The 15,103-nt window shown below is 36.6% G+C and overlaps 2 protein-coding genes across 2 annotated transcripts; both read right to left on the bottom strand.

Moving 5' to 3' along the window:
* Positions 1-4,924: 4,924 nt before the first annotated feature.
* On the bottom strand, positions 4,925-5,794 carry LOC123475593. Its single transcript, XM_045178468.1, has one exon. The coding sequence runs from the start codon at positions 5,792-5,794 to the stop codon at positions 4,925-4,927; it is 870 nt and encodes a 289-aa protein (XP_045034403.1).
* Positions 5,795-10,437: 4,643 nt separating this feature from the next.
* LOC123475592 lies at positions 10,438-11,307 on the bottom strand. Its single transcript, XM_045178467.1, has one exon. It carries the CDS (start codon positions 11,305-11,307, stop codon positions 10,438-10,440), a length of 870 nt encoding a protein of 289 aa, XP_045034402.1.
* Positions 11,308-15,103: the final 3,796 nt, after the last annotated feature.

Genomic DNA, 15,103 nt, shown 5'->3' with positions numbered 1-15,103 from the left:
TTGACAAAAGTGGGAAGGCTATACCCTTCCCACTTTTTCATTTTTGGCCAAATTTCAAATTTTGCTTAAAATACATGAATTCGAATCAAAATTGAATGAAAATCACGAAAATCAGGTCAGGCTTATTTTCCTATTGGTCTTATAGTTTTTGATTTAATCCTTAAAAACCCTAAATTAAGTTGTTGCGCTAACAGCACTGTTTCGTTAATTTTTGAAACGGCTGGTTTAACGAGAAAACCAATAACTAAATCGAAATCAGCGTTCAATTTCGATTATTCCGTGTGATTTTTGGAGAATTTCAAGAGATGTCGTTTTTGGTAGATTTTGACAAAAGTGGGAAGGCTATACCCTTCCCACTTTTTCTTTTTGGCCAAATTTCAAATTTTGCTTAAAATACATGAATTCGAATCAAAATTGAATGAAAATCACGAAAATCAGGTTTATTTTCCTATTGGTCTTATAGTTTTTGATTTAATCCTTAAAAACCCTAAATTAAGTTGTTGCGCTAACAGCACTGTTTCGTTAATTTTTGAAACGGCTGGTTTAACGAGAAAACCAAATAACTAAATCGAAATCAGCGTTCAATTTCGATTATTCCGTGTGATTTTTGGAGAATTTCAAGAGATGTCGTTTTTGGTAGATTTTGACAAAAAGTGGGAAGGCTATACCCTTCCCACTTTTTCATTTTTGGCCAAATTTCAAATTTTGCTTAAAATACATGAATTCGAATCAAAATTGAATGAAAATCACGAAAATCAGGTTTATTTTCCTATTGGTCTTATAGTTTTTGATTTAATCCTTAAAAACCCTAAATTAAGTTGTTGCGCTAACAGCACTGTTTCGTTAATTTTTGAAACGGCTGGTTTAACGAGAAAACCAATAACTAAATCAAAATCAGCGTTCAATTTCGATTATTCCGTGTGATTTTTGGAGAATTTCAAGAGATGTCGTTTTTGGTAGATTTTGACAAAAGTGGGAAGGCTATACCCTTCCCACTTTTTCATTTTTGGCCAAATTTCAAATTTTGCTTAAAATACATGAATTCGAATCAAAATTGAATGAAAATCACGGAAAATCAGGCTTATTTTCCTATTGGTCTTATAGTTTTTGATTTAATCCTTAAAAACCCTAAATTAAGTTGTTGCGCTAACAGCACTGTTTCGTTAATTTTTGAAACGGCTGGTTTAACGAGAAAACCAATAACTAAATCGAAATCAGCGTTCAATTTCGATTATTCCGTGTGATTTTTGGAGAATTTCAAGAGATGTCGTTTTTGGTAGATTTTGACAAAAGTGGGAAGGCTATACCCTTCCCACTTTTTCATTTTTGGCCAAATTTCAAATTTTGCTTAAAATACATGAATTCGAATCAAAATTGAATGAAAATCACGAAAATCAGGTTTATTTTCCTATTGGTCTTATAGTTTTTGATTTAATCCTTAAAAACCCTAAATTAAGTTGTTGCGCTAACAGCACTGTTTCGTTAATTTTTGAAACGGCTGGTTTAACGAGAAAACCAATAATAACTAAATCGAAATCAGCGTTCAATTTCGATTATTCCGTGTGATTTTTGGAGAATTTCAAGAGATGTCGTTTTTGGTAGATTTTGACAAAAGTGGGAAGGCTATACCCTTCCCACTTTTTCATTTTTGGCCAAATTTCAAATTTTGCTTAAAATACATGAATTCGAATCAAAATTGAATGAAAATCACGAAAATCAGGTTTATTTTCCTATTGGTCTTATAGTTTTTGTTTTAATCCTTAAAAACCCTAAATTAAGTTGTTGCGCTAACAGCACTGTTTCGTTAATTTTTGAAACGGCTGGTTTAACGAGAAAACCAATAACTAAATCAAAATCAGCGTTCAATTTCGATTATTCCGTGTGATTTTTGGAGAATTTCAAGAGATGTCGTTTTTGGTAGATTTTGACAAAAGTGGGAAGGCTATACCCTTCCCACTTTTTCATTTTTGGCCAAATTTCAAATTTTGCTTAAAATACATGAATTCGAATCAAAATTGAATGAAAATCACGAAAATCAGGTTTATTTTCCTATTGGTCTTATAGTTTTTGATTTAATCCTTAAAAACCCTAAATTAAGTTGTTGCGCTAACAGCACTGTTTCGTTAATTTTTGAAACGGCTGGTTTAACGAGAAAACCAATAACTAAATCAAAATCAGCGTTCAATTTCGATTATTCCGTGTGATTTTTGGAGAATTTCAAGAGATGTCGTTTTTGGTAGATTTTGACAAAAGTGGGAAGGCTATACCCTTCCCACTTTTTCATTTTTGGCCAAATTTCAAATTTTGCTTAAAATACATGAATTCGAATCAAAATTGAATGAAAATCACGAAAATCAGGTTTATTTTCCTATTGGTCTTATAGTTTTTGATTTAATCCTTAAAAACCCTAAATTAAGTTGTTGCGCTAACAGCACTGTTTCGTTAATTTTTGAAACGGCTGGTTTAACGAGAAAACCAATTACTAAATCGAAATCAGCGTTCAATTTCGATTATTCCGTGTGATTTTTGGAGAATTTCAAGAGATGTCGTTTTTGGTAGATTTTGACAAAAGTGGGAAGGCTATACCCTTCCCACTTTTTCATTTTTGGCCAAATTTCAAATTTTGCTTAAAATACATGAATTCGAATCAAAATTGAATGAAAATCACGAAAATCAGGTTTATTTTCCTATTGGTCTTATAGTTTTTGATTTAATCCTTAAAAACCCTAAATTAAGTTGTTGCGCTAACAGCACTGTTTCGTTAATTTTTGAAACGGCTGGTTTAACGAGAAAACCAATAACTAAATCAAAATCAGCGTTCAATTTCGATTATTCCGTGTGATTTTTGGAGAATTTCAAGAGATGTCGTTTTTGGTAGATTTTGACAAAAGTGGGAAGGCTATACCCTTCCCACTTTTTCATTTTTGGCCAAATTTCAAATTTTGCTTAAAATACATGAATTCGAATCAAAATTGAATGAAAATCACGAAAATCAGGTTTATTTTCCTATTGGTCTTATAGTTTTTGATTTAATCCTTAAAAACCCTAAATTAAGTTGTTGCGCTAACAGCACTGTTTCGTTAATTTTTGAAACGGCTGGTTTAACGAGAAAACCAATTACTAAATCGAAATCAGCGTTCAATTTCGATTATTCCGTGTGATTTTTGGAGAATTTCAAGAGATGTCGTTTTTGGTAGATTTTGACAAAAGTGGGAAGGCTATACCCTTCCCACTTTTTCATTTTTGGCCAAATTTCAAATTTTGCTTAAAATACATGAATTCGAATCAAAATTGAATGAAAATCACGAAAATCAGGTTTATTTTCCTATTGGTCTTATAGTTTTTGATTTAATCCTTAAAAACCCTAAATTAAGTTGTTGCGCTAACAGCACTGTTTCGTTAATTTTTGAAACGGCTGGTTTAACGAGAAAACCAATAACTAAATCGAAATCAGCGTTCAATTTCGATTATTCCGTGTGATTTTTGGAGAATTTCAAGAGATGTCGTTTTTGGTAGATTTTGACAAAAGTGGGAAGGCTATACCCTTCCCACTTTTTCATTTTTGGCCAAATTTCAAATTTTGCTTAAAATACATGAATTCGAATCAAAATTGAATGAAAATCACGAAAATCAGGTTTATTTTCCTATTGGTCTTATAGTTTTTGATTTAATCCTTAAAAACCCTAAATTAAGTTGTTGCGCTAACAGCACTGTTTCGTTAATTTTTGAAACGGCTGGTTTAACGAGAAAACCAATAACTAAATCAAAATCAGCGTTCAATTTCGATTATTCCGTGTGATTTTTGGAGAATTTCAAGAGATGTCGTTTTTGGTAGATTTTGACAAAAGTGGGAAGGCTATACCCTTCCCACTTTTTCATTTTTGGCCAAATTTCAAATTTTGCTTAAAATACATGAATTCGAATCAAAATTGAATGAAAATCACGAAAATCAGGTTTATTTTCCTATTGGTCTTATAGTTTTTGATTTAATCCTTAAAAACCCTAAATTAAGTTGTTGCGCTAACAGCACTGTTTCGTTAATTTTTGAAACGGCTGGTTTAACGAGTAAACCAATTACTAAATCGAAATCAGCGTTCAATTTCGATTATTCCGTGTGATTTTTGGAGAATTTCAAGAGATGTCGTTTTTGGTAGATTTTGCACAAATTGTTTCCACCTCCCTGCTTCTCCTTTGATCCACCATAGCGCTATGGCGGAATCTGTCCACAGAATTTTCTCAAACTCTGTCCCCAATGCTTTTTCAATGTATTCTCCAAGTCGGGCTGCTAGCAGGTTGCTTAGCAGTTCTAATCTTGGTGTGGACACGGATTTTTTCGGATCCGGTGCGACTCTTGTTTTACTACATAGGAGTCTAGTTTTATCTTTTCCGCCTAGTTCTATATAGGCTGCTACACTATATGCGTCGTCACTTGCGTCGCAAAATAGATGTAATCGTTTTCTATTTCCTCCTATCCATCTTGGCGCTTTGATTAGGGTTAATTCTGATAGCCCCGTAACGAATGTTTCCCAATGGGGTATGATGTTTGCCGGAATGGGTTCATCCCATCCGGTCTTCGCCATCCAGATCTTCTGCATGATGATTTATGCTACCAGCGTTACTGGTGAGATTAGTCCTAGTGGGTCGAATACCCTAAGTGCGAGACTAAATAGCTTCCTTTTCGTTGGCCTCTTGTTTAGACTCTGAGCGTCTTCCATCATTCTCTGTGGATCGAATTGTAGATTGTCTGTTAAGGGATCCCATGTTACCCCTAATGCCTTTATGGGAGTGTCTGTGTTTGCCATCCCGACGATATCCTGTTGGAATTTCACGACGTGTTCTAGAGTCTTCTGTAACTCGCTGCTGTTTGTCGTCCATTTCCTGAGTTCCATCTTGGCTGACTGGAACACTTCTTTCGCTTGCTTTATCAGTAGGGTAGCTTCGCTGATGTTATCAGCTCCCCCAACCAGTCATCTACGTATAACTGGTGTCCCAATTGCTTTGTCAATTCTGGAAACGCTGACTGGTGCTCGTCTAGGCATTTCAAAATCACAGCCCTTAAAATGAAGGGGCTACATGACAGTCCAAAGGGTACTCGTTTCCATCTGTACTCCTTAACTCTGGCCGACTCTTGATCGGGGTCTTCGATCCATAGGAACCTTATTAGCTGCTCGTGTTCTTCCTGTATTCCTATCTGTAGGAATGCTTGCGCTATATCTGCCGTCCAGGCGATTTTGTTCTGCCGGAACCGTAGCAATACTGCCAGGATCTCTGGATTTAAGTTTGGTCCAGTTTCTAGCAGGTCGTTGATACTCGGTTTATTCTGCTGATGTGCGGAACCGTCAAAAACGGGTCTAATTTTCGTAGTTTTGGCTTCCGTTTTAATGACTGGTCTATGTGGTAGATAGGTGCAGACCCCGTCATAGCTATTGTCTGCTTCTCCTATGTAACCATCCTTTTCGTATTGGACGAATATTTTGTGGTATTCAACCTTCTCTTCTTTCGTCATCTTCCTGAGAAGGTTTGTCAGCCTAATTGAGGCTATGTTCTTGTTCGTCTCAACCGATCTACGGTTGTTTCTAAACGGAAATAAGATTTCATATCTTCCGTCTATATTTCTCTTAATCGTATTCTGATACGTTTTTAGAAATCCGGGATCTTCCAGTTCTTCCTGGGTTATCCCCATATGCTCTAGTGCCCAGAACTCTCTGAAATCCACTAAAGGTTTGGTGTTGTTTTTCCCCGTGGTTGTTAGCACGGAAGTTCCTGTCTGTTGTTCTCCGGCTCGAAGGACCATTTAAAGATTCGTTCAATCTTTATGTCGGAGACTGCCGACTCAGAAATCTAAGTGTATTTTGTATATTTAATCTTTTTTCTTTTCTAGGCCTAACACCAGAGTGTCAGCGTTTTTTCTGTTTGTATTTCTAGGCCTAGCACCGAAGTGCCAGCGTATATATGTATATTTATTGGCCAACCTGTCACCTTATCGGGTGACAGTATAAGGAAGAGTTTGCCGTAAAGAACGGAAAAGGAATGCGGTTTATTGCCGCGACACAGCAGCAATAATCAAAGATGAAGAGAAGTAGAGAATATATATATTAATTACTAATGACTTGGATGTTCTTCAAATACGGACGTTCGGAAGATCCCCTGGAGTTGCCGGCTAGCAGATCGAAGACGGCTTGAAGAGTGGAGAAAGGTGGCAGCAAGGCAACAAGGCAGCAAGGCAGCAAGGCAGCAAGGCGGCAACCACACGACAGCAACAAGACGGCGAACAGCAACAGACAATACAAGTGAGAAAATGCAACCAAAATACGATACCGAAATAAAGGACACCAGACAGGAAACTCGGTGGAAAATAGTGTGTATTAATGAGGCCTATTTCAGCCCCTTATATACCAATTATAAAAACACCGTTGACAGAGAATTAATCTAATCGTAACAATAATTTTGGCGCTGGCGTAGATGTCGTCTCGATCTTCTATTCTTCTTTCCGCGCGTGAACTTGTAAGGTGAATGAACTGAGGAACAAGTTAACCGGTTAACCTTGTAACCATGACAACGGAATAACCGGTTAATCATAGTTGCCGATCTCTATTTCTTTGCTAACAATTACTGGTGACGCCATCTTGTGGCTGATCTTCCGATAATTCTAGTCCGGTGGTCTCGAACTAGATGCCACTATCTTGTCGTCGATCCTTATCAGCTAGCCGATACTTATGGTCCAGTCTAGGTTGGTCATCTCTATGAGTCTATCACTAGTCGATACGTATCAACTAGTCGATACTGCTGGACTAGTTGAGGTAGCTCCATCTAGTAGTCAGTTCTGACATCATGTGCCATCTCGGCAGGATCTTAGTGGCGCCATCTAGCGCTCATTTAGTAAACTAAAAGGTGTTTTGACAGGACGTTAGTGGCGCCATCTAGCGCTCATTTAGTAAACTAAAAGGCACTTTGGCAGGACGCTAGTGGCGCCATCTAGTGCTCATTTAGTACACTAAAAGACACTTAGATAGGACGTTAGTGGCGCCATCTAGTGTGAATCTTTGAACCAAATACCCAGCTCCAAGTGGCGCCATCTAACGATAGTCCTCCGAACTATTTCTGAACTTAAGTTCCATGTGGCGCCATCTAGCGATGGTTAGAGTAACTAATTTCTGACTGGTCTCATGTGGCGCCATCTGTTGATGGTTTCAGGAACTAATCTCTGATTGGTTCCGTGTGGCGCCATCTAACGCCGACTTCTCTTACTATTCTATTTTTTCCTGTTTTTGCATTAGAGTTGCATAACGTTTCTATGGTTTTATTCTTTTATTCTTCATCTTACTTTTACTTTCTACGGTCTTCTGTCTTCTTGTTACGCCGATCTATCTCATTACTTCTCCGTTTGACTTCCTTCCTAATTGTCCGTCCCTGAACCATCAGGTTCGGGTTCTGGAATTTCTAACAATACCCTTCCCACTTTTTCATTTTTGGCCAAATTTCAAATTTTGCTTAAAATACATGAATTCGAATCAAAATTGAATGAAAATCACGAAAATCAGGTTTATTTTCCTATTGGTCCTATAGTTTTTGATTTAATCCTTAAAAACCCTAAATTAAGTTGTTGCGCTAACAGCACTGTTTCGTTAATATTTGAAACGGCTGGTTTAACGAGAAAACCAATAACTAAATCGAAATCAGCGTTCAATTTCGATTATTCCGTGTGATTTTTGGAGAATTTCAAAGGATGTCGTTTTTTGTAGATTTTGACAAAAGTGGGAAGGCTATACTTCCCACTTTTTCATTTTTGGCCAAATTTCAAATTTTGCTTAAAATACATGAATTCGAATCAAAATTGAATGAAAATCACGAAAATCAGGTTTATTTTCCTATTGGTCTTATAGTTTTGATTGATTTAATCTATAAAAAACCTAAATTAAGTTGTTGCGCTAACAGCACTGTTTCGTTAATTTTGAAAGGCGTGAAACGGCTGGTTAAAAAAACCAATAAAAAAAAAAACTAAATCAAAATCAGCGTTCAATTTTGATTATTTTTTTTTTTTTTTTTTTTTTTTTTTTTTTTTTTAAAAAAAGAAGGAGGACAATTCCAAAACCCTCCCACTTTTTCATTTTTGGCCAAATTTCAAATTTTGCTTAAAATACATGAATTCGAATCAAAATTGAATGAAAATCACGAAAATCAGGTTTATTTTCCTATTGGTCTTATAGTTTTTTTTTTTATTCTTTAAAACCCTAAATTAAGTTGTTGCGCTAACAGCACTGTTTCGTTAATTTTTGAAACGGCTGGTTTAACGAGTAAACCAATTACTAAATCGAAATCAGCGTTCAATTTCGATTATTCCGTGTGATTTTTGGAGAATTTCAAGAGATGTCATTTTTGGTAGATTTTGACAAAAGTGGGAAGGCTATACCCTTCCCACTTTTTCATTTTGGCCAAATGAAATTTCAAATTTTGCTTAAAATAAAATATGAATTCAAGTCAAAATTGAATGAAAATCACGAAAATCAGGTTTATTTTCCTATTGGTCTTAATATTTTTGATTTAATCCTTAAAAACCCTAAATTAAGTTGTTGCGCTAACAGCACTGTTTCGTTAATTTTTGAAACGGCTGGTTTAACGAGAAAACCAATAACTAAATCAAAATCAGCGTTCAATTTCGATTATTCCGTGTGATTTTTGGAGAATTTCAAGAGATGTCGTTTTTGGTAGATTTTTGACAAAAGTGAGGGAAGGCTATACCCTTCCCACTTTTTCTTTTTTGGCCAAATTTCAAATTTTGCTTAAAATACATGAATTCGAATCAAAATTGAATGAAAATCACGAAAATCAGGTTTATTTTCCTATTGGTCTTATAGTTTTTGATTTAATCCTTAAAAACCCTAAATTAAGTTGTTGCGCTAACAGCACTGTTTCGTTAATTTTTGAAACGGCTGGTTTAACGAGTAAACCAATTACTAAATCGAAATCAGCGTTCAATTACGATTATTCCGTGTGATTTTTGGAGAATTTCAAGAGATGTCGTTTTTGGTAGATTTTGAAAAAATGGGAAGGTTTTTCCCCCCCCTTTTTTTTTTTTGGCCAAATTTCAAATTTTGCTTAAAATACATGAATTCGAATCAAAATTGAATGAAAATCACGGAAATCAGGTTTATTTTCCTATTGGTCTTATAGTTTTTGATTTAATCCTTAAAAACCCTAAATTAAGTTGTTGCGCTAACAGCACTGTTTCGTTAATTTTTGAAACGGCTGGTTTAACAAGAGAAACCAATAACTAAATCAAAATCAGCGTTCAATTTCGATTATTTCGTGTGATTTTTGGAGAATTTCAAGAGATGTCGTTTTTGGTAGATTTTGACAAAAGTGGGAAGGCCCTTCCCACTTTTTCATTTTTGGCCAAATTTCAAATTTTACTTAAAATACATGAATTCGAATCAAAATTGAATGAAAATCACGGAAATCAGGTTTATTTTCCTATTGGTCTTATAGTTTTTGATTTAATCCTTAAAAAACCTAAATTAAGTTGTTGCGCTAACAGCACTGTTTCGTTAATATTTTGAAACGGCTGGTTTAACGAGTAAACCAATTACTAAATCTAAATCAGCGTTCAATTACGATTATTCCGTGTGATTTTTGGAGAATTTCAAGAGATGTTGTTTTTGGTAGATTTTGCACAAATTGTTTCCCCTCCCTGCCCTTCTCCTTTGATCCACCATAGCGCTATGGCGGAATCTGTCCACAGAATTTTCTCAAACTCTGTCCCCAATGCTTTTTCAATGTATTCTCCAAGTCGGGCTAAGCTAGCAGGTTGCTTAGCAGTTCTAATCTTGGTGTGGACACGGATTTTTTCGGATCCGGTGCGACTCTTGTTTTTACTACATAGGAGTCTAGTTTTATCTTTTCCGCCTAGTTCTATATAGGCTGCTACACTATATGCGTCGTCACTTGCGTCGCAAAATAGATGTAATCGTTTTCTATTTCCTCCTATCCATCTTGGCGCTTTGATTAGGGTTAATTCTGATAGCCCCGTAACGAATGTTTCCCAATGGGGTATGATGTTTGCCGGAATGGGTTCATCCCATCCGGTCTTCGCCATCCAGATCTTCTGCATGATGATTTATGCTACCAGCGTTACTGGTGAGATTAGTCCTAGTGGGTCGAATACCCTAAGTGCGAGACTAAATAGCTTCCTTTTCGTTGGCCTCTTGTTTAGACTCTGAGCGTCTTCCATCATTCTCTGTGGATCGAATTGTAGATTGTCTGTTAAGGGATCCCATGTTACCCCTAATGCCTTTATGGGAGTGTCTGTGTTTGCCATCCCGACGATATCCTGTTGGAATTTCACGACGTGTTCTAGAGTCTTCTGTAACTCGCTGCTGTTTGTCGTCCATTTCCTGAGTTCCATCTTGGCTGACTGGAACACTTCTTTCGCTTGCTTTATCAGTAGGGTAGCTTCGCTGATGTTATCAGCTCCCCCAACCAGTCATCTACGTATAACTGGTGTCCCAATTGCTTTGTCAATTCTGGAAACGCTGACTGGTGCTCGTCTAGGCATTTCAAAATCACAGCCCTTAAAATGAAGGGGCTACATGACAGTCCAAAGGGTACTCGTTTCCATCTGTACTCCTTAACTCTGGCCGACTCTTGATCGGGGTCTTCGATCCATAGGAACCTTATTAGCTGCTCGTGTTCTTCCTGTATTCCTATCTGTAGGAATGCTTGCGCTATATCTGCCGTCCAGGCGATTTTGTTCTGCCGGAACCGTAGCAATACTGCCAGGATCTCTGGATTTAAGTTTGGTCCAGTTTCTAGCAGGTCGTTGATACTCGGTTTATTCTGCTGATGTGCGGAACCGTCAAAAACGGGTCTAATTTTCGTAGTTTTGGCTTCCGTTTTAATGACTGGTCTATGTGGTAGATAGGTGCAGGCCCCGTCATAGCTATTGTCTGCTTCTCCTATGTAACCATCCTTTTCGTATTGGACGAATATTTTGTGGTATTCAACCTTCTCTTCTTTCGTCATCTTCCTGAGAAGGTTTGTCAGCCTAATTGAGGCTATGTTCTTGTTCGTCTCAACCGATCTACGGTTGTTTCTAAACGGAAATAAGATTTCATATCTTCCGTCTATATTTCTCTTAATCGTATTCTGATACGTTTTTAGAAATCCGGGATCTTCCAGTTCTTCCTGGGTTATCCCCATATGCTCTAGTGCCCAGAACTCTCTGAAATCCACTAAAGGTTTGGTGTTGTTTTTCCCCGTGGTTGTTAGCACGGAAGTTCCTGTCTGTTGTTCTCCGGCTCGAAGGACCATTTAAAGATTCGTTCAATCTTTATGTCGGAGACTGCCGACTCAGAAATCTAAGTGTATTTTGTATATTTAATCTTTTTTCTTTTCTAGGCCTAACACCAGAGTGTCAGCGTTTTTTCTGTTTGTATTTCTAGGCCTAGCACCGAAGTGCCAGCGTATATATGTATATTTATTAGGCCAACCTGTCACCTTATCGGGTGACAGTATAAGGAAGAGTTTGCCGTAAAGAACGGAAAAGGAATGCGGTTTATTGCCGCGACACAGCAGCAATAATCAAAGATGAAGAGAAGTAGAGAATATATATATTAATTACTAATGACTTGGATGTTCTTCAAATACGGACGTTCGGAAGATCCCCTGGAGTTGCCGGCTAGCAGATCGAAGACGGCTTGAAGAGTGGAGAAAGGTGGCAGCAAGGCAACAAGGCAGCAAGGCAGCAAGGCAAAGGGGCAACCACACGACAGCAACAAGACGGCGAACAGCAACAGACAATACAAGTGAGAAAATGCAACCAAAATACGATACCGAAATAAAGGACACCAGACAGGAAACTCGGTGGAAAATAGTGTGTATTAATGAGGCCTATTTCAGCCCCTTATATACCAATTATAAAAACACCGTTGACAGAGAATTAATCTAATCGTAACAATAATTTTGGCGCTGGCGTAGATGTCGTCTCGATCTTCTATTCTTCTTTCCGCGCGTGAACTTGTAAGGTGAATGAACTGAGGAACAAGTTAACCGGTTAACCTTGTAACCATGACAACGGAATAACCGGTTAATCATAGTTGCCGATCTCTATTTCTTTGCTAACAATTACTGGTGACGCCATCTTGTGGCTGATCTTCCGATAATTCTAGTCCGGTGGTCTCGAACTAGATGCCACTATCTTGTCGTCGATCCTTATCAGCTAGCCGATACTTATGGTCCAGTCTAGGTTGGTCATCTCTATGAGTCTATCACTAGTCGATACGTATCAACTAGTCGATACTGCTGGACTAGTTGAGGTAGCTCCATCTAGTAGTCAGTTCTGACCTCATGTGCCATCTCGGCAGGATCTTAGTGGCGCCATCTAGCGCTCATTTAGTAAACTAAAAGGTGTTTTGACAGGACGTTAGTGGCGCCATCTAGCGCTCATTTAGTAAACTAAAAGGCACTTTGGCAGGACGCTAGTGGCGCCATCTAGTGCTCATTTAGTACACTAAAAGACACTTAGATAGGACGTTAGTGGCGCCATCTAGTGCTGAATCTTTGAACCAAATACCCAGCTCCAAGTGGCGCCATCTAACGATAGTCCTCCGAACTATTTCTGAACTTAAGTTCCATGTGGCGCCATCTAGCGATGGTTAGAGTAACTAATTTCTGACTGGTCTCATGTGGCGCCATCTCTTGATGGTTTCAGGAACTAATCTCTGATTGGTTCCGTGTGGCGCCATCTAACGACGACTTCTCTTACTATTCTGTTTTTTCCTATTTTTGCATTAGAGTTGCATAACGTTTCTATGGTTTTATTCTTTTATTCTTCATCTTACTTTTACTTTCTACGGTCTTCTGTCTTCTTGTTACGCCGATCTATCTCATTACTTCTCCGTTTGACTTCCTTCCTAATTGTCCGTCCCTGAACCATCAGGTTCGGGTTCTGGAATTTCTAACAATACCCTTCCCACTTTTTCATTTTTGGCCAAATTTCAAATTTTGCTTAAAATACATGAATTCGAATCAAAATTGAATGAAAATCACGAAAATCAGGTTTATTTTCCTATTGGTCCTATAGTTTTTGATTTAATCCTTAAAAACCCTAAATTAAGTTGTTGCGCTAACAGCACTGTTTCGTTAATTTTTGAAACGGCTGGTTTAACGAGAAAACCAATAACTAAATCAAAATCAGCGTTCAATTTCGATTATTCCGTGTGATTTTTGGAGAATTTCAAAGGATGTCGTTTTTTGTAGATTTTGACAAAAGTGGGAAGGCTATTCCCACTTTTTCATTTTTGGCCAAATTTCAAATTTTGCTTAAAATACATGAATTCGAATCAAAATTGAATGAAAATCACGAAAATCAGGTTTATTTTCCTATTGGTCTTATAGTTTTTGATTTAATCTATAAAAACCCTAAATTAAGTTGTTGCGCTAACAGCACTGTTTCGTTAATTTTTGAAACGGCTGGTTTAACGAGAAAACCAATAACTAAATCAAAATCAGCGTTCAATTTCGATTATTCCGTGTGATTTTTGGAGAATTTCAAGAGATGTCGTTTTTGGTAGATTTTGACAAAAGTGGGAAGGCTATACCCTTCCCACTTTTTCATTTTTGGCCAAATTTCAAATTTTGCTTAAAATACATGAATTCAAGTCAAAATTGAATGAAAATCACGAAAATCAGGTTTATTTTCCTATTGGTCTTTTAGTTTTTGATTTAATCCTTAAAAACCCTAAATTAAGTTGTTGCGCTAACAGCACTGTTTCGTTAATTTTTGAAACGGCTGGTTTAACGAGAAAACCAATAACTAAATCAAAATCAGCGTTCAATTTCGATTATTCCGTGTGATTTTTGGAGAATTTCAAGAGATTTTGTTTTTGGTAGATTTTGACAAAAGGGGGAAGGGAGCTATACCCTTCCCACTTTTTCATTTTTTGCCAAATTTCAAATTTTGCTTAAAATACATGAATTCGAATCAAAATTGAATGAAAATCACGAAAATCAGGTTTATTTTCCTATTGGTCTTATAGTTTTTGATTTAATCCTTAAAAACCCTAAATTAAGTTGTTGCGCTAACAGCACTGTTTCGTTAATTTTTGAAACGGCTGGTTTAACGAGTAAACCAATTACTAAATCGAAATCAGCGTTCAATTTCGATTATTCCGTGTGATTTTTGGAGAATTTCAAGAGATGTCATTTTTGGTAGATTTTGACAAAAGTGGGAAGGCTATACCCTTCCCACTTTTTCATTTTTGGCCAAATTTCAAATTTTGCTTAAAATACATGAATTCAAGTCAAAATTGAATGAAAATCACGAAAATCAGGTTTATTTTCCTATTGGTCTTATAGTTTTTGATTTAATCCTTAAAAACCCTAAATTAAGTTGTTGCGCTAACAGCACTGTTTCGTTAATTTTTGAAACGGCTGGTTTAACGAGAAAACCAATAACTAAATCAAAATCAGCGTTCAATTTCGATTATTCCGTGTGATTTTTGGAGAATTTCAAGAGATGTCGTTTTTGGTAGATTTTGACAAAAGTGGGAAGGCTATACCCTTCCCACTTTTTCATTTTTTGCCAAATTTCAAATTTTGCTTAAAATACATGAATTCGAATCAAAATTGAATGAAAATCACGAAAATCAGGTTTATTTTCCTATTGGTCTTATAGTTTTTGATTTAATCCTTAAAAACCCTAAATTAAGTTGTTGCGCTAACAGCACTGTTTCGTTAATTTTTGAAACGGCTGGTTTAACGAGTAAACCAATTACTAAATCGAAATCAGCGTTCAATTACGATTATTCCGTGTGATTTTTGGAGAATTTCAAGAGATGTCGTTTTTGGTAGATTTTGACAAATGTGGGAAGGCTATACCCTTCCCACTTTTTTCATTTTTGCCAAATTTCAAATTTTGCTTAAAATACATGAATTCGAATCAAAATTGAATGAAAATCACGGAAATCAGGTTTATTTTCCTATTGGTCTTATAGTTTTTGATTTAATCCTTAAAAACCCTAAATTAAGTTGTTGCGCTAACAGCACTGTTTCGTTAATTTTTGAAACGGCTGGTTTAACGAGAAAACCAATAACTAAATCAAAATCA

The sequence above is a fragment of the Daphnia magna genome, linkage group LG8, assembly GCF_020631705.1.
Source record: "Daphnia magna isolate NIES linkage group LG8, ASM2063170v1.1, whole genome shotgun sequence".
Lineage (NCBI taxonomy): Eukaryota > Metazoa > Arthropoda > Branchiopoda > Diplostraca > Daphniidae > Daphnia > Daphnia magna.
This window is presented reverse-complemented; position numbering and strand designations above follow the sequence as displayed.